The sequence below is a fragment of the Triturus cristatus genome, chromosome 9 (genome assembly GCF_964204655.1).
Source record: "Triturus cristatus chromosome 9, aTriCri1.1, whole genome shotgun sequence".
NCBI classification, from domain to species: Eukaryota; Metazoa; Chordata; class Amphibia; order Caudata; family Salamandridae; genus Triturus; species Triturus cristatus.
Genome location: NC_140592.1, coordinates 372,141,577 through 372,165,199, shown reverse-complemented (window position 1 = coordinate 372,165,199; position 23,623 = coordinate 372,141,577). Strand labels below are relative to the sequence as shown.

The following is a 23,623-nucleotide window of genomic DNA, read 5'->3' as shown; positions in this document are numbered from 1 at the left end:
GATCGGGCCCTGTGCCAACATCTGGATCAATAGGCTGCACCCCCCCTGCAATAACAACATTCTGAGAAGACTCCCTTTGACCACTCGTATTATTCATCGCAGTTTCCAAATGATCTAAGCGATCCCAGAGGGAAGTGAAGTTCCTATCTAATAGTTCCTTAAACCATGCGAAAGCAGTGTCAAGAGTAGCATCTCCAGGTGGACTCATTGTTAATAGTAGGGGGCAGTATCAGTCTGTGTGCTGATAGAATTAGTTTTATCACCGCTCATGACCCTTTTTGGTATGTTTGTTTCTGGGTACCCACGCCCCTTTTTCTCTTTTCCAAAGTCGCTCTCTTCTTTTCTCCCATGTGGGGTTTAGAAGTCCTGGCCCTTGTGGCTATATTAGGGCCATCTAAAGTAGTCACAGTGGCTATGTCCGGACTAGGTATGTGATGGTGCTGAGGCGAACTTTGTTGCATGCTTTGTGGGTGCACAGTCCGGACAGTTTGTGAAGCACCATCCACAGTAGAAGTACCTAGTGATAAGCATCTATGCAGAGTGATAGTGTCTAATGACAATCGCCATTCCGTCAGCTCAATCTCATGACTGAGCATCGATTCAGCCCTGATAATAAAGGCATTCAAAGTCCCCACTAATCCCTTGCGTGCACTCATGATGAAAACCAAACTTCAGGTACTAAGGAGCCTACACAGCAGGAGTTGCAATAATCAATAGGGGCTTAGAACCATTAACACACGGTACCTGCTTTCTGTTGACTGCGAGGCCTCTATCCGCTGTATTGCTAATTAGATGTTAAAGGGGGGACCCAGCCCAGTCTCCTCCGCGCTCCGACAGGTGCAGACGGGCCTGCCCTTGGCCCAGGCTTTGCCTGGGCGCGGCCCGGTCACGCTCACGCGAGTCCCGCGCTGCGTGAGCCCGCTGCGAGATTTAAAGAGCCTCTGGGCGCGGTGCAACATCGGCAGTGACGGACGCAGGGGAGGCTGGGGATTGTAGTCCTTGACCCCCGCCTCCTCCCTTTATCCGCAGCGGCAACAAAGAGTTTCTGGACGGGCTATAAAACTTGTCCTCCCTCTCCAAACTGACAAGAGCTGCCTTGCCACAGACAATCCAGGGTATTGTGTGCACATAATCCAGAGATAGGCAATCGGATAGGATCTGTCTGTTCATCTTAAGACCCTCCTCAGTCCAGATCTTGATCCAGAAGATCAACAGTCTAAGGGCAATTAAGTCACCCATACATGTAATTCCAAGCTACTCATGGTCAGAGAAGGCTGGGGTATTTTTAGGTATCTGCACCAGGCGTCTTAAAAACAGATTTTCGGCCGTCTGAATTTTATCAACATTCGTGTACCCCCAAACCTCATTTCCATATAAGAAAATCAAGACACATTTAGCCTTAAGTAGAGTACGTGGCTACAAGGAGCCCAGCCTCTGAGCAAAGCTAGCCATTGCCCCAGTAGCCTTAACAAGCTTGCATCTTCTCCCCTTAATCAAGGGCTTCCAATTTTTAGTTGCACCAAATATCACCCCAAGGTAAGAAAAAGCCAAGACTTTGGCCAAAGTGTGATTAGCCACAGTGAAAGTTTTAGAACTCGTGGGCCGCGGACCAAATACCATGACATGTGATTTCGCAAAGTTTACTGCAAGGTCAAGTTTGGCCATAAAGGCAGCACACTTGTCCAGTAGTGATTGCAGACCCACAACCGTCTGTGCCATGAGAACCGCATCGTCGGTATATAATAAAACCGGCAGCGATCATCTTCCCACCCTCGGGCAGTCTGCTTGTACAGAGAGAAGAGCTTGTTCCAAACCATTGATATAGAGGGTAAATAGGAAAGGGGCAAGAATACACCCCTGACAGACTCCCCTGCTGGTAGTAAAAGACTGGGTACAATCTGTGCCTTGGGAGAACTGCACAAATGCTGAGCTGTTAGCATGCAGGTCTGATAAGAGAGACACAATGTTCGGGTCCACCACCATTGCAAGAAGCAGGCCCCACTGCTTCCTGCGGTTAACCCTCTCAAAGACAGAAGGAAGGTCCATAAGTGCCAGGTGAAGTGATTCCGGCCAGGCAACAGTATACTTGTTAATAATTGGACATACATTCAAACAGATGTTGACCTGCCCAGCCCAAAGCTATATTGAACCTCTGAAAATATGTTGTTCGCATCAGCCCACACCATCAGTCTGTTTAGAAGTACCCTCCCCAGAATCTTCACTACTGCATCGATCAATGATGTACGGCGGTAGCACTGTGGGTTGCCCTTAATCCCCTTCTTGAAGACCGGGAGAATAACTTTGGTGGACTACGAGGGCGGCACACCCTCCCTCACTGCAGCATTTACAATCAATGTCAAGGCTGAGCCCCAGATATTGTCGATATTGTCCAAAAACGAGTCAGAGGGTATCCCATCATGACGTGGAGCCTTATTCCGGGATAACGCCCGAATTCCCTGAGATCCCGCATCTAATCTAAACAACTGTGGATTTATCGCTTGCTAGTTCAACCCTGTCCCCTTCGCCTTGTCTAGTCCCAAAATTGAAAATTTAAAGTGCTCAATCCATTGTTGCTCTGAGATATGATGACATATGGCCGGTCCATTTGCATCGGCAAAACAAGGCCTATTTGTCACCCTCCAAAAGAGGGAACTACACTGGTCTCACAGGCCTGAGCTAACTCCTCCCAAACATTTTTTCATAAGATGAGTTTAAGATCATTTACAGCCTTTTTATATCCTCCGACAGGCTTAAAGTTAGAATTTTTCCCAGTTTAGGAGTAGTAAAGTTAGGACTCCTACTTTACTACTCCTAAACTGAGAAAATCCTAACTTTAAGACTTTCGGTATTCACAGAAGGCATTTAGGAGTCCTAAGGTTAGGAGTTCTAACTTTACTACTCCTAAACTGAGAAAAATCCTAACTTTAAGACTTTCGGTATTCACAGAAGGCATTTAGGAGTCCTAAAGTTAGGACTCCTAACTTCTGTGAATACCAAAATGAGTAAGTGCCTTCTGTGAATACCAACATGGTAGTAAGTTTAAGATTTTGTCTTAAGTTAGTTCTGTGAATTGGGCCCCTTGAGTCCGAGAACTCTCAGCTCTTGTTTCCGCCCGGTGGGCCGTAATAGACTGATATATAGTGGAGAGGGGGATTTCTTCAGGTTTGTTGGAGTTGAAGCTGGCCACTCCAGGTACCACAGCTCCAACTAGTGCTTCTTTTCCTTCCAAATTTGGTGAAAAAGAATAATCCCAGGTCATTGAGCCGGTCATGGCCCCGGTCTTTCAATTTTCTAACTGTTCCGGGACTTATCAAGTATTTGTCGCTCTCTTCCTCCCAGTGCAGGCTACTAGTATCACTATCTTCCCCCGCCCAGTCTTTTGCACAACTGTCATCACCGGAGGAGTTAGAGTGGTCTGACAGGGAGTAGAATTTATCCGCTAGATCCTCCGCCCTACATGTCAGTAAACTGTCAGCCTCCCTGCCTTGGTGACCCCGGTCCACAGCCCCTTTAACATGTCCATTGCTAGCAGAAACTCCATGTACCAGAATGCACTGGGCTGGTTGTTCGGGCAATGTACCGGGCAATGTACCGGCTACCGGCTCAAGGGGAAGCACACCTGTCATGCTGCCAGCTTCTCCACTCTCACCAGGGAGGCTATCTGTACTGATACAATCAGGCCCTTGGTCCAAAGTCCTCCCATCAGTACCCGCTTCTGTGGGCTCACCCCGGGTCCGCTCCGTCAAAGTTAACGCAGCATCCAAAACCAAGTGGGCAGTTTCAGGGACGGGCGGAAGGGTATTGATTTTCGTGTTAGTTTTGACTCCTGCTGCTGGTTGTTTCTTCGAAATTTGCACTTTAAACAGAGCAGGAACCGTCTGCTTAGCATGAGTGGCAGCGCTGTCTCTACCCTTGAGTTGCACACCAACACCCGGCGTTTCCATGACAGAACGGCGTCTGCCAACACCAGGGCTTCCTCCTTGGACCGGAGCAATTTTTCCCGGACTGCCAGAGTCCGCCGGTGGCCCCTTCGCCTTAAAGCTCCTGGAAGCTGACTTCGCCGGCATGGATGAAACTACGCCGGTAGCCAAAGCAAGAGAGGCTGTTAGACCATGGGTTTTACGAGACGTTAACCTGCAGGGCAGCGGGACCTCCCACAGCCAAAACCACGAGCGCCAAATCATTGAAAGCGGGGGCTGGAAAGTTTATGCCGCTACAACCTCACTGCATCTATCTCTTGCCTAAAAAAAAATCAGATCAGAATCGGGGGAGATGGGGTTCCAGCTCACTCGGCCGCAAATGCAGCCGCCATCTTGCCTCTCCACAGCTTGTCCCTTACTCCCTTCTAAACACACAGTTTCAATAGCTTTGGGCAGGTCCCTGCTTCATAAAGTCCAGTGATGCTCTTAAATCATTCGCCTTAATCAACTGCCACCGGAATTCAAGTTTTTCACATGCCTCGGGGGTCAAACCTTCAGGGCCACCCCCCACAGGTTCTCCAGAGCTAATCACCCTCTCACGTTATGCCACCTGCGGCCGGGAGTCTTCCGAGCACTTCCAATTACTTCAAAGCACTCACTGCCTCCGCCCGAAGCAAAGCAGCGGCTGCTGCCAGCTGCTCGCTACGGCGTCCTTGCTCGGCGTCTCCGAAAATCTGAGGAGAGCAGAAGACCTGGGGTGCATTACCTTGAGACCGAGCACATTGGAAGCTGGAGCTAAAGATGCAGGACAGTTCAACACGACCACAACTCCCTGCAAGATTTATAAAGAGCCCTTATTTGCTTCTGATTCTGTTTTCCATCAGACTTCGATAAATACATTTCAGAGTTGACACCACACCGTAACAATAAGGAACTCCGATAGGTACGGGTAGGGGGAGGCCCGGGAGCAGCCAGCTCACACGTCCAAACTTGCGGATGCCATCTTGCCTCAGAAGGTAGCTATTTTAGTCAAGCATGGTATCGCATTTAGTAAGCGAACTAAGGAAGATAAGTTAGGCCGATGGGTAATCGCTGAAGCTATAATTCTAGGCACCCCTTTCACCATCTGCTCTTTGTATGGGTCAAATCTGGATAATCCAGAAATCCTGAATTTTTTTAGTATAGAACTGGCTTTATGGCCTGCTCCGGTAATCCTTTGTGGTGATCTTAATATTCACTTGAATAGCAGCTTCAACCTCTTTAGCAACATCCCCTATCAGGGAAGAAAGGGTAAGACTTTTAGGGCTCTACAGGGGTTGGTCAGGGAACACGGATTGATCGATATTTGGCATAGGCATAGGCAGATGGAGTCGGGGTACACTTATTTTTCAGCGCCTCACCATAAATTTGTCCGATTGGACTATTTTTTGCATTTGATCAAATAACAGAAAAGGCTAATATTGAGCTTTCTCCAAAGATAATATCAGATCACAACCCGTTAGTGATCGAGTTCACAACAAGCTCCTTTTTACAACTTCCTGTGACCTGGACGTTTGATAGGAAGTTATTGCTAGATCAGGCATACTGTCAACATATGACCAAATGGGTTATCGAGTTTTTTTAACATCAACAAGGGCACTGCACCTAAAATAATAGTTTTGGATGCTTTTAATGCGGCGGTACGGGGCCAGACTCTCAGCTTCTCCCTTTACCGACAAAGGATGGTTAAAGAGAAGATTAATGGCTGGGTGGAACAGCTACGGAAGGCCGAGGAAAAGCTTATGCGGGTAATCAGTGACATGCAAAAATCGGACGAATGCTTGCAGCTGATAGCAGTTGCAAAGGCCAGAATACATCAATTTTTGGGGGATGAATTGGCTATTAAATTCGCACAGCATCGGGCGGACATATATGAATATGGGGAGAATTCAGGCAGATTGCTGGCTAAACGTATGCAACAAAGGGGAGTTTTTAATAGAATTCCTCGTATTCAGGATCAATCAGGTCAGATCCAGGACTCAACCTGGGGAGGTCCTGAAGGTTTTTCAGGATTTCTATCGGGAGTTATATGTTGCTGATAGACATGTAGAAGCGATGTCTGGGGAGGAATTTTTGCGGGACCACGAAACTTCGAAGGTTACCCCGGAACAAAGTAAGATGCTGTCTGCTCCAATTACGGGGGATGAGGTTGAGCTTGCTCTATCTTTGCTAGCAGCCGGTAAGGCTGTCGGCCCCGATGCGTTACCGCTGGTATTTTATTGCACGTTTCGGCAAACACTCCGAAGTGAGCTTGAATCTTTATTTCAACTGGCCCAGAAGGGCCAGATTCCCGACTCCTGGCGCAAAACCACCATAGTAGTTTTGAAAAAAAAAGATAAACCTGAGCTCAGCCCATCATCGTACAGACCCATCTCTTTGATATGTGCTGACAGTAAGATCTATTCTAAAACAATTGCCCTAAGGCTGGGCAAGGTTATCACTCCATTGGTTAACATCCGCCAACACGGGTTTATCCCGGATCGAGATACATCGGCCCACGTCAGGCGCTCCATAGCTCTGATTGGGCCCAGGCTACGAAGACACCCCTCGGGATGATCCTGTTGGATGCAGAGAAAGCGTTCAACAGGGTCTCCTGGGGGTTTCTTTGGTCCGCCGTGTATGCAAAAGGTCTACCTAACGATTTTATACAAGCAGTGCAGGCACTATATGTACTTCCTGAAGCCTGTATCCGGATATCTGATCAGGGGCCATATTTAGGTAAATTATTTTTACAGATTCATAAATACCGAATTTTACCGAATCGGTATTTAAGAATCGGTAAGTTATATGTAGGTCAACAATCGGTAAACTTTACCGAATCGGTAAAATTCGGTAAACATGAATCGGAATTTTCCGAATCGGTAAATACCGAAGCGGTATTTTCCGATTCGGTAAATACCGATTCCGTAAATACCGAATCGGCAGTTCAACAACACATGACTTCAAGCAGCCAATCCTGTGCAACCTCAACCCCACCCAACCAGGGAGTGGCCACACCCAGGCAGGTGCACACAATTAGCAGACTCTGGAGAGGCTGGGAGTGCTGAGGAGAGGAAGAGAGCAACTGCCAGATTCAGACCTGGAGACTGCAAGAATGGCCAGCCAGGACACAGAGAGGGAAGGAGGGGAGAGGAAGCGAAAGCTCAAATTCAGCCCAAAGGAGCTGCAAGTTCTGGTGGAGGAGGTCGTGAAGCAGCACCAGAAACTATTTGGGAAACTGTCACAGCAAGTGCCTGAGTCAGAAAAAAGAAAGATCTGGCATGGAATCCAGGCACAGGTGAATGCCATAGGAGTGACCCCCCGGGACATCGATGTCCTGAAGAAGCGGTGGTATGACATCCGCATTATCACCAAGAGGAAGGTGGCAGATTTAAAAAAAGAGGCCACCCAGACAGGAGGTGGACGCAACAGAGCACCAGCCCTGACAGAACTTGAGGAGCTAGTGGAGACAACGATTGAGCCAGAAAGCATCGTGGGGATTGGGGACGCTGACAGCTCCGCCAGAGGCACCTCCAAACAAGGTAAGACGCTTGCACAGCAATGTGCCCCCCCCCTACCCCTATCCCAACTCCCAAAATGTGCCATGCAAATCCCACTCCAGTACAGGTATTAGTGCATGCCTGCAATGCATCATGGGAGATGTAGTCCCTGAAAGGCCAAACATGATACGAGGACATTGAGATACTGTCTAGAAATTGTATTGTCATGTCAGCAAGACAAAGCTTCAGGTACACTTAGCTGCTGTTGCTTTTCTGTCCACAGGCACTACTGCGCACAGAACTGGCCATGAGAAGGGAGAGAGAGCACACCACACACCCAGCACAGAGAAGGCCACCACCAGTTCCGGCCAGGGAACGGCACCACAGGCACTTACACCACCCCAGCCAGCATCGCCGCTCCAGCCAGCATCCCCAGTCCTGCAGGTTTCACCACCATCACCACCACCTGCACAGCACAGGTTGAGGAGGCGTCCTGCAGCTAGGTTGGATGTGACCGACTCATCTTCCGATGAGTCGAGGGGCCCGGAAACGTCCACTGTACCCCAGGATGTAACCCATGCCAGTGTGCCGTCCGAGTCTGAGGGAGAACACACAGTTGGCAGACGGCGCCGCAGGGCTCGGCCGCAGAGTCCACCTCCCCTTGGGCAGGGCCATGGAGTGTTCTCAGGTCTTGAGGGCACCATGGTGAAAATACAACGCGTACAGGCAAGGGCAATGGTGTCCGTACAGCGACAGATGCGTGGACTACACAACACCTTTGGAAACATTGAAAAGGGCATCACCACCATGGCAGGGGGCATTGCTGATATGGCAGCGGGCATGCGGGACATGTCCCAATCCATCATGGAGCTGTGCTCAAAGTTCGATGAGGACAGGGCCACACGGCGCAGGGGACATCAGAGGAAGGATCAGACCTCGAGGGCAGTGAACCGGCTGGCGACTGCCACATCGCTGATCTGCAGGCGCTCTGTTGCGATGCAGGAGGGCCTTGCACAGTGCAGCACAGATGTGTCCAGGGGGATGGTTAGGGTCACAAGTGCACTAGAAGTGCTGCTCACCAGCCAGTCTGCAGCAGCTGGCGCTTTGGATGCTGGCGACACAGAAGACACGACCAGCAGGAGCAGCATAACCCCCCCCGTCCCAGACACTCGTCGGAGCAACAGGCGTCAATGTGGTGCCACTGGTACCCCAGCCAGTGAGGACGCCCCCTCAATTCCATCCCGCACTGCTGCGCGTGGGCGCAAACATTAATGCCCCATGCGAAACAATTACACATTTGGGTGAAGTAACCCTTAACTCACAAAATTTAATTGTTCATTGTTGTTGCAATACAGTTTCCTTTGTGTTGTGGCGTAGTGCTGCCTGATTAAACTACGTCATGGCATCCAACTACAGGCTGTGTCCCCTTACTCATTCAGAAATAGTTGGATGTGATCTCTGCCCGTCTCACTCTTCCATCTGTTGCTGCTTGTACTCCTGCTGCGTTGGCCTCTGCATGCGCAGGCTCATCATCATTGTCCTCAATATATGTCATTTCGACCTCTGTGCCTCTCTTTGTGGCAAGGTTGTGCAGCATTGCACAAGTGGCAATAATCTTGCAGCAGAGGATGGGTGTGTACTGGCGTGCACCTCCACTCTTATGGAGGCAGCGAAACCTGCTCTTCAGTAGTCCAAACGTGCGCTCCACCACATTGCGAGTAGATTTGTGTGCCACATTATATCGTCTCTCTCTCTGGGTTGATGGGTGTAGGTAGGGAGTGAGGATGAATGACCGCACGGCATATGCACTGTCCCCTAGGTAAGTAGAAGGGAGACATCAGTCACATGCCTCAATACACTATGATTTGCACTGAGTACTATGTAGCGTCACTGTTACTTACCTAGCAGGTATCCTTCTCCGAATTCTCCCGCAAGCAGTCGTGTGTAGATCCCACTGTTCTGGAAGATGTAGGAGTCATGGGTGCTCCCAGGGAATTTGGCAACGATATCAGTGATGATGTTCCCTGCATCGCAGATTACTTGCACATTGATGGAGTGGGTGGACTTTCTGTTTCTGTAGATGTGCTCAGTGGCAGCTGGTGGGCAGATTGGGATGTGTGTGCCATCGATACAGCCAATGACATGGGGGAACTGTGCCATTTGATAAAAGTCAGTTTTGGTTTTCTGCAGTTCAGCCTGTGTGTTTGGAAAGCTGATGTAGTGGTGCATTCTCTGCATCATGGCATCCAGGAACTTCCTGAAGAAACGGGACATGCAACTCTGGGAAACACCGCCCACCGCAGCTATCACCCCCTGGTAACTGCCAGATGCAAGTAGGTGTAGGCTGCAGAGCACCTGCACATGTGGTGGTATGGCATGGGCCCTTCTTGTTGGCTGGTCCAGGAGTGGGTGCAGGTCCCTTATCAGGTCCAAGATGGTTTGGGGGTGTAGCCTGTACCTTTCATGTATCTCTGCGTCAGTCAGTTGGAAGAGTGTGATGCGCTGTCTGTAGATGCGTTCCTCCCGTCTCCATATCCTCAGTCCTGCAGCCTGTAGACGTAGCCGCCTTGCAATGACATACAGAGCAGCCATGTTGTCCATGCTGTTGCATTTTGGGATTGCTTAAATGCACTGTTGAAAATTACCACCTGCTTTCTATCAGTGTTAATTACCGACTCTTATTTACCGATTTTGAAGGATTTCTTAATTACCGAATTTACATACATAACATTTTTCCGTATTACCACTTCATATTTACCACTTCATATTTACCGATTCGGAAAATATGTATTCGGTAAATTTGAAGCGGTATTTTTGAAGTCGGTAAATTTGAATCGGTATTTACCGATTCATATTTACCGAATATGTGTTTTTGGCCTCCTACATCTCAACTATCTTAATACCGGTCGGTAACGTCTGTTTTACCGAATTTCGGCCGTTACCGACCGGTATTTGGCTACCTACATATGGCCCCAAGTATCTAAACCATTTACAGAGGAACTCGGCAGGGTTGTCCCTGCTCCCCGTTATTATTTGCAATTTATATTGATCCTTTTTTTAATAAACTGGACGCAAATACATCGATTAAAGCTGTTGCGGTTAACAGCATCGCTTATAAAACACTAGCATACGCTGACGATATTGCCGTTTTCACGTCCAATATAAGATCAGCTCTCCCGACATTAAAAGAGTCAGCAGAGATGTTCGGCTCCGTGTCGGGCTACAAATTAAATATTGGTAAAACACAGATTCTACATTCAGCTACTTCATTCCCGGAAGAAATTCCAACTGTATCCGTAGCAACATATCTGGGAGTAAAGATTATGGCTTCAGTGGTGCATATACCCGAGCTAAACATCTTGCCAATAATAAGGAATATTAATAATACACTTGAGAGACTAGACCATCTACACCTATCAGTGCATGGCCGATGCAATGTCATCAAAATGATGGTTTTTCCTAAATTTGTATACTTATTTCGGGCCATGCCTTTAGAATTTCCGGCATCCTGTATCTCTAAGGCCGAGAGGGTATGCCTCAGATTCCTTTGGGGGTATCGCAGAGCCAGAAGAGCAGTTAAATGGATGATCTTATCCAGACTTATGGGGGGATGGGGGATGCCCAGCCTTCTCCTCTACCACTGGCCTGCATTTCTACAGCATATGGGGATATTGCTGGTCGGAGCTAACGTAGTAGTTCCCTGCTGCCGCTATTCTATTAGGAAAAAGATACGACGGAAGCTTGGCATTTCAAATATTAATGGTAATACCCAGTTCTCGTCGTTTAGACTCTTACCCTCAGTTTTTCAATATCCAACCGCGTCTAGTTGGGGTAATTTAGGGATTAATATCCTGGGGGATGTCTGTTGTGGGGGACAAATCACTTCATTCTCCAACTTACAAGAGAAGTTTGGCCTTTCTATGAGACACTTTTTAAAATGTTTACAGATCAGGAGTTAACAGGATAAAACTTTGGCTCAAACAGACGTAAACATGGGTAAAATACCCCTGGTTGACATAATAGGGAATAGATCTTGTATTGGGATAATTTATCAAACGCTATTGGCCGGTCTCCCTGACGACTTGTCTATCTAGACTGATAGATGGGATAGGAAGTTTGGTAAAGAAGGTATTGACTTAGAGTTGTCTCTGGAATTTGCTAACCAGATTCTAACTACCGGCAGCCTGAGGACCCAACATTTTATGTCGGTATTTGACTTATATTATACTCCGGGGAAGATCTCCAAATGGACATGCCCACGGGGTAAGTCATGTAGTAGGTGTGGGGCATGGGCTCCCGATATGATACACATGTTTTTCTCCTGTCCCAATCTTGTCAAATTCCTCCAGGATATTGAATTCTTTTTGAACCAGATACTTGGCACACCAGTTTCTTTAACATCTGATTTGATTATCTTGGGGGTAGAAGGGAGCCAGGAGACTATGGCTCGGCCCAGACCTGAAAGTGGATTTTTACTTGTTGCAATGGCTAATGCCAGAACATGCATCACCTCTCAGTGGATTAGTCCTGACCCTCCTACATTTATAATTTGGCGGGCTAAGTTATTAGTTACTTATAATATGGAATCAGCTGTATACAGATTGAAAGGGCGTAGGAGAGGGGAAATGGGGAGGAAAATCTGGTTGCCAATTGCTAGCTGGATGGGGTAAACATCTCTGATTTTGGCTCTGTGTATATTTGCATATTTTTTCAGACTTTCCTTGCTCAATGTCTTTACTCTTCTTGCTCCTTTAAGATCTAAGATTTTCTTTTCTTTCTCCCTTCCCTTCCCTTCTCATTTTTTTTCTTTTTTGTTTTTCTGTAGTGGAAATGCAATCCGTGGGATTTCCGCTGTCTGATTTTGCTGATGTTTAGTCACATAACAATTTGTATTTTCATGCGCCATGATCATCTGTCAAACTGTCAATGATTTAATAGAAATTAAAAAAAAAATGTCTCTCTTAGCTACCCCAGCCCCAAGTTAGCCAACAGGAGTTTGACGTGGCAGGTCCACATCTGTTGGGATTCCCAGTATGAGGAATATTGCTTCCAAATCAAGTTGGGCTTTGAGTATATTGTTTAGTTCCTTCACTACCTTCCTCCAGTAGATTTTAACCCTACTGCACTCCCGGAGGGTGTGTATAAATGTACCGCGTTCTGTGTGGCATCTGAGGCAATCCGGGTTGTCCGCTCTCCCCATAGAGTATAGCCTTGCTCTATCAAAGTAAGTCCTGTGCAAGATTTTATACTAAATGAGCCGTAATCGTAGTTTAATTGCCACTTCACATGGGTGCATAAGGGCGGCCTCCCGGTCAATGTCTTCCATTGGGCCAGTGGTGAGTTCCCATTTAGCTCGAAGTGGGCCTAGTTTGTCAGGCATATTGTTAATCAGTGTTTTATATGTCAACGAGATGGCTTGAGTTGGAATCACTTCCTGCAGAAGTCTGCAGTTTAATGGGGCATATTCCGTCGGCGTCTCTGCGTCTAGTCCTTCTGCTTGCCAGGCATGTTTCAGTCTGAGATAGGCATAGGATTGTAGTGTCATGAAGCTGATATGTGACTTGAAGTGAGGTGAATGGGGCCAATGTGCCTTTCTCTATTACATCCCCTATTTTGGAGATCCCTATTAGATCCCACTGTTTAAAGCCTCTCAATTTTCTGATCTCGGTCAGTCTAGTTCCCTCCCATAAAGGGGTCTCCCTTGTTGGAACATAACTCATTTTAAGCAGTATTGTCTTCGGTATTTAGTCCTTTCTCATGAATACCCGTTCTGTTCCTTGCTGATTTCTTAGATGCCTTTTGTGCTCCCTTTGATGTTGTTATCTCTTTTTGTTTCTCCAATCTTCTGGTTTTTAGCTGTGTTTGAGCAGCTGTCATTGTAATCCTGGGGATCCAGTTGCAGTATTTCTTTGGCTCCATCTGTTGTTTTGACTGAAACATGCTTATTGGTTTTAGTAAAGGTTGGTTGAATTGTGAATCCTACCGATATGGGGTATTTTCTTTTCATAAGTGGGCTATAACATCTTTGAAGTCCCTCCTGTTGGCCAAAATGAACTGCGAAATATCTTGAAGGAAAGGGATAGTGTCCCCTGTGAAATCTATTTGTTCAGCCCTTCTAGCCACTGAGAGGATTTCTTCTTTTGTTTGGAATATGTGTACCCATGACATTATGTGAAGCATCAGGTGTTTGCACAGTTGGAGGGCTGAAAAAACGCAACAAGTTTTATTTAGGCAGGAGCACTTCCGGCTAAGTTAGCAGCCTAGTGCCTGAAGGAACGGCCATAAATTGTCATGCTGGGGCGGAAGTGCAACGGTTAGCCTGATGTTAGGATGCTTGTTGTGTTAGTCTCTTTTTTTCACTTTTTATTACTTCTATCCTCACGTCGCAATCATGTTTTAAACTATTCCCCACTTTGTTTATCTGTCCTCGCATGGCATACATTTTTAATCTATTCCCCACTGTGTTTTAATTTTAATTTGTTTGCCTACCTTAAGCCAATTCCCCGGTCCGCCGCTGCGTTTCATGCCGATTGAACGGAGGAAAGTGGAGCCACTCTAATTAGGCAGGAACACTTCCGGCTGAGTTAGCAGCATAGTGCCTGAAGTAACGGCCATAAATTGGCATGCTGGGGCGGAAGTGCAACGGTTAGCCTGACGTTAGGATGCTTGTTGTGTTCGTCCTTTTTTCACTTTTTATTACTTCTATCCTCACGTCGCAATTATGTTTTAAACTATTCCCCACTTTGTTTTTAATTTGTTTATCTGTCCTCGCAAGGCATACATTTTTAATCTATTCCCCACTGTGTTTTAATTTAAATTTGTTTACCTACCTAAAGCCAATTCCCCGGTCCGCCGCTGTGTTTCATGCCGATTGAGCGGAGGGAAGTGGAGCCACTCTAATTAGGCAGGAACACTTCCGGCTGAGTTAGCAGCATAGTGCCTGAAGTAACGGCCATAAATTGGCATGCTGGGGTGGACACGCAGTGGTTAGCCTGATGGTAGGCTGCTTGTTGTGCTCGTCCTTTTTTTCACTTTTTATTACTTCTATCCTTGTGCCGCATTAATGTTTTAAACTATTCCCCACTGTGTTTTTAATTTATCTTTCCTTGCACCGCATTCAGTTTTTATCTATTCCCCCCTGAGTTTTTATTTTAATTTGTTTACCTACCTTAAACTGTTTTATGCCGATTGAGTGGAGGGAAGTGGAACCACTCTAATTAGGCAAGAGCACGTCCGGCTGAGTTAGCAGCCTAGTGCCTGAAGGAATGGCCATAAATTGGCATGTTGGGGTGGACCTGCGCAGCAGGCGTGCCAAGGGCGTGCCTGTCAGCGCCCGTCCATGCCTGTACTGCGCCTTGTGCCAGGACCCCTGGTTCTTGTACCACGCAAAAGGCCAACAGACTTACTTACCCCAAAGTACAGCTTCTTAACATACAGGAACAGGGTAATACTGTGGCCTGTTATCTCCCCCTCAATTTCGGAGAATTCCTGACTGACTACATTATTGGCTGCCCTGTCTGCAACTTTCAGCCGACTTCGTTGATATTGGGCTCTACAATAGCTCAGGATGTCCCTCTTCCCCTCTTGCTTAGATGAGAACATCCTATCTGGATTTCTCATTAATGCCAGATCACTTGTTAAAAAAAAAAAATTATATCTCCAACTTTATTTCTTATGAGCCGGACTGGGTGTTCATTACGGAGATCTGGGCTGGGCTAGGGACTCCTCTGGTCTTGATCTGGTTGATGCTATTCCTCCAGGATATACCATCTCCAGGCTTGATAGAACAGGCAAAAATTGGTCCGGGGGAGTTTGGCCATTATAAATCTTCTTATACCTGTTTTATAGAGCCATTATCTATTCCTACAACTTCCTGTGAAGCATTATTTTTCTCTTTAAAAGTGTTCTGACCAAATCCTTTGCTGAAATCTTCGTTATCGGCCACCGGGATCTTGGTCTTCTTTTACCATGGATTTCGCTAACCTCATTGAACCCTATCTTGGAAAACAAAACCTTACCCTTTTGAGATATTTTAACTTTCATTTTGACAGTGACTCCTGTAAGGTCTTGCAGGTTTTTAAAGACACATTGTTATGTTATGGTCTTGAACAATTAGTAAGGACAGCTACTCATGATGCAGGGCACATCCTTGCTGCCATTTTCTCTAATGACCATCGTCTTAAGGTGGATGAACCTCTTCCACTCACTTGGTCTGGCCATCATGTTGTCCCTTTTTAGGTCTCTCCTGGTGAACACAGCGCGAGAGCGCTGTCGGCAGCGAGATCTATTGTTGCTGACTTGCCTCGGAAGTAGGACAGGAGATGGGCACGTGCAGGGCTTTTGCGGATTGGAGCCTGTGTACGCGCACGTGAACACACACGTCCACACACGTGATGTGCACATCTCCTGTCCCCCTTCTGACCACATGGCATCCCCGTTGGAGCAGCCCACTGCAAGACGGGGCCGCTCAGATCAGGCACCAACAATAGCCCACACGGAGCCCCCCAGCCCTTCTTCACTCACCGGGCTGCTCTCTTCTGGCGGGGGCTCCTCCTTGCGGCGGAGCACTTCTCTTACGGGGCTTCCCTGCACTCCTTGGAGCCCCGCGCTGCTGTGGACAGCCTTGGCCGCCCGCACTCTTCACCCGGGCCCCCTCCTGGGATCTGGGGCTTTCCTCCACTCCGGCCGCCACCGCTGGGCTCTCCCTTCAGCATGGGAGCCCTGCGTTAGCACGGCATGCTGGTTTCACTTCCTGCCGGAGTAGGCCCCGCCCACGTCCCGGGCAAGGGCGCCTGACTTCCGGTTTTGCCGAACAGGGCTGCGGCGGTGATTGCTTCTCGGCGGCAAGAGGGGTAGGCTCCCTCGAAAGTAAAAATAAATGTAGAAGCGGGCTAGGCACCCGCCCTCCTTGCTATTATCTACACTACTAATGTATTGTAACCTGTACTGCGTTTATAATTACCGTGATGCCATTTTCTTTCATGCTGGATGTGTGGACCAATCCCTCAGTACAACCATGACCTTGCTCCTTATTTGCCCGTGACCTTCAAGCTACCCCACCTCCTTAGCACTTCGCAAGATATTTTGTGTGCATGGATACTTATACACACTTACAGACATTTTGCACGCATGGAGACATCAGAAGATGTTTGCTCAGGAGCTAAGGAGGTATAAGCCATTGAGCGCTTTCCCGGTCTTCATTCCAGAACCCTCCTCTGCATTAGGTCATTTTAAAAGCTTTAACTCAGTTATTGTGTACGTTGCTATTCATCAGACACCTTGTGCACATACTGACTAAATTCATCCAAGCAGCTGTTGTGTCCTTCAGCTATAAGTCGTGGCAGTTACCTCCGTGCAAGTTAACTTAAAGCAGTAGTTTAACACAGAAAGCACAATCTCGGCTCGTTTCAATTGCAGCACAACCAAGCTTGTGAGCTGAGGGAAATGAAGGGGAACAACTATGTCAAATTAAACGACGCTACAGGTACGGTAATCTTTTCTTCTACTTTCCCAGCTGACTAAAACAAGCATTTGCAATGCAATAGGTCTCGCATTTACACGAGTTTCAGCTATTGGCATTGTAAAGGACAATGCCTTTTATTTATGTTTTAAAATCAAAAATAAAAGGCATTGTTATTTGCAATGTCAATAGCTCAAACTCGCATAAATGCGAGACCTATTGCATTGCAAATGCTTGTTACCTTTCCTTCCCAGCCACACAAGAAACTGCCCCAAATGGGTATTAATAAGGTGTTTTAAAGAAATTAGAAAGGTATAAGTAAGGAATATTTTCTATTGGCTCTTAACAATCAAAATTGGACTGACTTTAATGATACTGATCTGGCAACTACAGAGTATTCTCGACATGGCTTACATCAGCTATTGACTCTCTTGCTCCCCTTAAAGAATCTTATGTATGTAGGAAGAAGCCCACCTCTCCCTGGTTCTCTGAGAAGCTGAGAATACTTAGACAAGCTTGTCGCCGCCAAGAATGCATTTGGCGTAAACATTATGACCCACTCAAAAGAGCCAACCATTAGGCCAAGCTGGCAGAATACAAAGCAGCCATTAGGCTAGAGAAATCCTTATACTGCAATCAGAAGTTCGCATTAGTCAAGTCCTCCAGGGATCTATTTAAACTGATCAATCTTTTATCCATACCTTCTGTTTACTCTAATACTGAGAGATCCCAGGACTTCTGTGATTGTCCTTTAATCTTCAGTTCAATAAGACAGTACCATCTTGTTTTGGGGTTATTAAGACCCTTAGGAAGGTATTTCCGTTTCTTCCTCTCTCTGCACGTAAACCTTGCGGCTGTGGCACAAATTATGTCCAGGATGGATTATTGTAACGCGCTCTACCTGGACACAAGTAAAACAGCCCTTGATAATCTGCAGCTTGTCCAGAATGCTGCAGCAAGACTCGTTTTGGATCTTCCTAAATATCATTTCAGTCTCTGCTGCTATTTTGAAACTGCACTGACTCCCGGCTGCCAAACAAATTGTATTTAAGGCCTTATGTATTGTTCATAAGGCACTTCACAAACTCAGGCCCTGAGGGAGTTAGGCATCTCTTTCAACAATATGTCCCTAGTAGACAGTTGTGTTCAGCTCTAATAAATGCGTTGGTTATTCCTAGGTTTTGGAGGGCAAGATGGGAAGGGAGAGCCTTTGCTGTGGCGGCATCAAAGCTTTGGAACCCTCTCCCTCAATCCATCTCTAGCCTGGAAGCCCTTTTTCCTTTCCGTAAGTCATTGAAGACCTGGCTTTTTGCCTCGTAATGTACTTTTAGTTTAGGATGATGCTCTTGTCCCCCAGTAGACTAAATGCTTTAGCGCCTTGACGCCCTCGGGCATTTGTTGACACTTTATAAGTTGTTAAATCAAATCAATGAGGATGGTCTAAGACCTTTTTCTAATCTAGTATTTTCAAGATATGTTGAAACAGAGATTATACATGGTTGCCAACTCCAAGTTGCTCACAGAGAAAAGAATGCCTTTGACCCTTATGTTATTTCATCACAAACGATTTTAATGGTCGTATGTTTTCCAGACAGAATTGCCTGTTGGGTCTCAATTGCAGCCACTCTGTCAGTCCTTCGTGTTCGTGCTCCTGTTACATAAGGTTGTTTTTGGCTTGGCTTTCAGTAGCGGCTACAACTATAAAAATATGGTGAGGCACGACAGTGCCAAACTCACCATATTTACTGCTCCCCCTGGTGCGGCACGTCTCACCTCATATCAGCGTCCTCGAGCACGAAAGAGAAGGACTTCCTTCCTGCTCAGTGGAACGCCAACAACCAATCCTGGAGCTGCTCTCAGCACGTGAATAGCTCCAGGATTGGCGAGAGCAGGCTAAGCCAGTGCTCATTTATAGGGTCAGGCTTGTGTCAGCTATTCCCTGGCTGTTTCACAGCCATGGGATTGCTGGGTGCGTATTGCACATATAGGGCTGGCTGTAGCAAACCAGCTGGAAAAACTGACATGCGCACTGCAGGGGCAGCTGTAACCCTATAATCACAGGATTCTGCCCACCCCCTGCACTCACACTGCACTGATAAGTAAAATGGCATTGGCATGCCATTTTACTTATTTGTGTGTGCCTGCTGCACTTGCAGCAGGTGATGTGACGCTCCACCTTCTTTCTATCTTTTGTCAGGAGCAGTCAAGATCAAACTGTGGCTTTTGCAAAATCAGTTCACAAAGTAGAAATTTCCTTTTTTAAATTCTTGCAACAGTAGGTTTACGTCACCCTTTGTAGTTGGGGAGGTCAAGTCTGCTCAGTTTTCTTCAGTATCGTCACGTCCAGTGGCTAGATTGTATCTTGTATGCCCGTTTTTCTATTTTTGCTAATAAACGACATTTCTTTGATGAAAGTTGCTTTGGTAGTTTTACTTCTAGTGGAAGTCATTGAGAATTTAGCTCTGCAAATGTTATAAAGTGCTCAATAATGAATGGGTGTCAGGAATCAGCATAACAGGCAGACAGCTGACTCAACTCACGGGTTTGTAGTTCACTTTTTGAGGTTCACTGATGAGAACCTCCATTTATCTGCTCTCCGACGTGCCTTCCAAGCACTCTCCGCTCCAAGAATCAGAACACCTGTGTGCGCAGTAGGGATGGGTGGTCTCATAACATCCACGCCACAGCGCATGACATGTTTCACTCCCTAACTGCTGTCAGCAACAACCAGCAATCCACCAGGAATTCAGATTCCGGCACCTGCAGTGCCCTCACTGTAGATGCATCTCAGAAGGGGGGGGGGGCGGGGGGCAAAATTACTCGTAGGCACATTAGATGATGATCAGATTGCCTGACTCACTTGCTGTTTTCTCACCTTCATAGACGCGCTGAATGGGTGAGGTGGCCATTTTGATCCAGTGTGGTATCAGGGAGAGGCGTCTTCCAGTGGTGTTCTCTTTCGTCTATACCACTCTTCCAACCTCGATCAAAAGTTGTTGCAATTCCCAGTGTCAAGCTTTCATATTCTCTGTGAATATTGTTCCGCTATATTGGTGGGTGAGGATATTTGGGGAGCCCGGCCCTGCAGTTTAGCAGAGTTGCGCTATATCCGATACTAGCTTAGGCCACACCCCAACTAGCCCATACACAAAATTAATTATAAGATGACCGATAATTCCCTCAGGTGGATCCTTGTAACACTCCAATTCACTTTCTTACCTATTTGTGGATACACAATTAAAAGAGGAGCTTGCAAGGAATTCATTGCCAACATTCTGTTCTCTCCAGGGTTTTCCACACAGAGCAGGCACAATTTCCATTTCAAAATAACTACAGCACATTTAGTTAGGTTCCAAAGCATTCTCCATTGAGGTTGTCTTCAGGACAGCGGCCTCCTACAATGACACCTCTTTTAATACCAGGGACAAGGCGGAATTTGGAGAGGTAGAGCTGTAAAGCGTTTGTTGCTTATTCAAATTAGTCATCACCATTCCTATTTTACAATTAATTTGTTTGCATGCAGGGCTTTGACTGGCTAGGAATGACTGGGGAGTGGACATACATATAATAACAAGTTATTTATGATGTAATCTTTGCATTTCTTGCTGTAAGCCTTGTCTCTTCACTACTAGGCACCCCTGAGGAGCATTCCATGGCACACCTTAGTCACACCATCCTTTTAGCAGATCCTGGTGTGTGACTGCTAAATGACCACTTGTGCCCAGGAGCCTTGACATGAAGAGTCTGAACTGCTCTCTCAGTCTCAGACGAGGAGACTGTAGAGGAGAATGCTGGACCCGGGAACTGTTTTCAAGAAGAACTTCTCAGCATTTAAAAAAGAAACTTCAAGACACTGAATTAGCCATAAAAGGAGGGAACCACAACTAGATGATACAAAATACACCTCAAGTAGACCACTGACTTGCCTCTGGGCATAAAGCTCTTGATATGGGTGTTGTGGAAATGCATCTTAAGCATGTAAAAGCAAGCATATTGGAACGAGTACCTCCAAAAAGAGTGGGGGGCACATTTACGAAACTTTAACGCAACCCAGGGCAGCAAGCAAAGTTGCTATGCTGCGTTGCGTGAACAGGAGAGAGCAAAAGTGCTTCATATTTACAAAGATATGGAGCATTTCTGTTCTTCTCTTGCGCTGGTGCACTGTGTGCAGCCTTGCACCAGTGCAGGCATACTTACACAATAGTGCAAGGGTGCCTGCGCAACAGGCAGGAATGTTTTTGAGCAGCAAGGGACATCTTCCTGCACAAAAACAATTCTTAGAGGCATTTTCCTCTTTCTATGTGTGCTGCAGAATGCTGTGCACGTGGAAAGAGGAAATAACGAGGAGAAATGTAGATATTTTGCTTTGTTACGCCTCAGTTGGGAAGGCATAGTATTATGACGCATTCCTAGGTTTACAAGTATTTGTAAATCTGAGAATTCACCAAACTCCGTGGGTGGATGCATGGGAACACCTATACTCCACCCATGGAATGCCTCCCAAATCGAAATGTAGCATAACACAGCACAAGCAGCTGTCTTGTGTTACATTTCTTTACAAAGCCAAGCAAGGCCACACAAATCAGGCCTTGGGTAGCTTTGTAAATATTACTGAAGCCTTTGCATTGTCCTTGTGTCGCCTTGTGTGACACAAGAACTATGCAAAGGCTTCATAAATATGGGCTTGGGAAACTGAACCAACCGGGCTAGATTGGGAGAGCAGTCAAATAATAAGCATGCCTTAGAGGATCTCCCAATGCACTCCCATACAGAGGTATACAAACCAAAACAAGTGAGGAGGCTTTGCAGAATGGAATTGATTGGCCTTCCTGCAACAAGAACAACCTCAAATGGCTTAACTTTTTCAGAGGTGCTGGTCAGAAGTCTCAGTAAGACCAGTACTCTTTTCTGATATTTGTATGTGTTTTCTGAGTCACAAATTCGAATATGAGTAGAACCAACCCTTTTGTGATCAATCAAAAGATTACAGATAAGTTGTACAATAGCACCACCTTATAATTGTTCTTATTATTGTTGGCATTAGCGATATATTAGCAAGCATTGTTGCTGCCAATAATAATAACAATTATAATAATAATACAAATGATAAAAACAACAATAGTAATAATACACATTATAAAAATGGGAACAATAATACAAATTTGATTTGTGTTTTTTTGTATTTATGAGCACAATGGAAAAGCACAGTAGAAAGGGCTGGGCCCAATAGTGGGGTCTTGTATTTAGCTTCAGTAGTCTGGTACAGTTTACAATATCCGGTGGTGGCACCCCAGACAAGTGGTGGAGGGGTGAGCCATTAGAGAGAGTCCAGAAAGAGTTGAGAAGGTTGTTCTGAACCAAACAGTAGCAGACGTATCCTTTCATTGAATAATAAAGTAAGCTCAACTCCCCCATAGCTCAGTGAGAAGTATGGCCCAGTGGTCACCGTCTGGATGGGATCTACGCCAGTTGTCCTACTGTGCGGATACAACACGGTGAAAGACGCACTGGTGAACCACGCCGAAGAATTCAGCGGACGAGCCATGCTAAGATCAGACATAAAAGTCAATGGCGCAGTTGGTAAGTGCAATGATAATGTCATATCCACAATGGTTTTTAAAGGTCAATGGCTTTTTCTAGAAACATAAGGTCATGTAAATTTCCTGATTCAAGATAATTCCTTAGTTCTATTTCGCCACTTAAATCTAGGTCAAATGATTCATCTGGCCAGGGTCAGGTCATCTCTGGGTCTTGGGGTTCTCTGGGCCATGGGGTATTTTGTGGCAGTCGAATACTTGAATGTTCAATTTCTCCGACTCATCATAAGCACATTTTCTTCTTGGAGGTCTCAACAATGAAACCATGGAATTGCATTAGAAACTACCTTTTGCCTGGCTACATGGTTTCTTGCACATACATGCAAGCATAGTGGGGCTAAGTAATAAATAAACATTTTACTTTGTATAGTTATTCAAAAACATTAAGGGCCATATGTAGGTGGGCTAATACCGGTCGATAACGGCCGAAAATCGGTAAATTTTCCGTTACCGACCGGTAATTAGCACTTTGAGATTTAGGAGGCTGGATTGAAGGATTCGGTAATTTACTGATTCGGTATTTTAAGAAATTGGTAAAATACCGAATCGGTAAATTACAGAATCCTTAAATCCTATGTAGGGAGCACTCAAGTGAGTGCATTTTTGGATTAAGGATTCGTTATTTACCACCAACTACAAGTTGATGGTACATACTGAATACCTTTTCAAAAGCAATTTTGTGCTTTTTTAAAAGTGCCATGTGGCAGACATACATGCCCTTAGCGCATGTATGTGCGCCACATGTGCACACATGCACGATTCAGGGGTGCAACAGGGTGTCAATGTGACACCCTGCCACCCTTGAATATGCTCCCCCTATTACCGATTCGGTATTTACCGAATTGGTAATAGTGAATGGCTTCCCATTCATTCCTATGGGCCTCCAGGCCCATAGGAATGAATGGGAAGGTATGCCTTATTACCGATTCGGTAAATACTGAATCGTTAATAACGAATATTATCGAATCGGTAAAATGTACCGATTTTTTACCTACATTCTATTTACCGATTCTTAAATACCGAATCGGTAAAATTCGGTATTTAGTAATCGGTAAATATAAATGACCTACATATGGCCCTAAAAGTGGAATGCATAAAGCCACTGATTCAACAACTCATTAATTTCAA

The 23,623-nt window shown here is 46.1% G+C and overlaps 1 protein-coding gene across 1 annotated transcript in view; it reads left to right on the top strand.

The window, feature by feature from the left end:
* LOC146797971 (cytochrome P450 2C20-like) overlaps window positions 1-23,623 on the top strand; it is a 483,019-nt gene that overhangs the window by 178,612 nt on the left and 280,784 nt on the right. Inside the window, exon 3 of the mRNA XM_085625190.1 lies at window positions 22,316-22,478. Within this exon, the coding sequence (XP_085481316.1) occupies window positions 22,316-22,478 (163 nt within the window). The remainder of the gene's footprint in view (window positions 1-22,315; window positions 22,479-23,623) is intronic.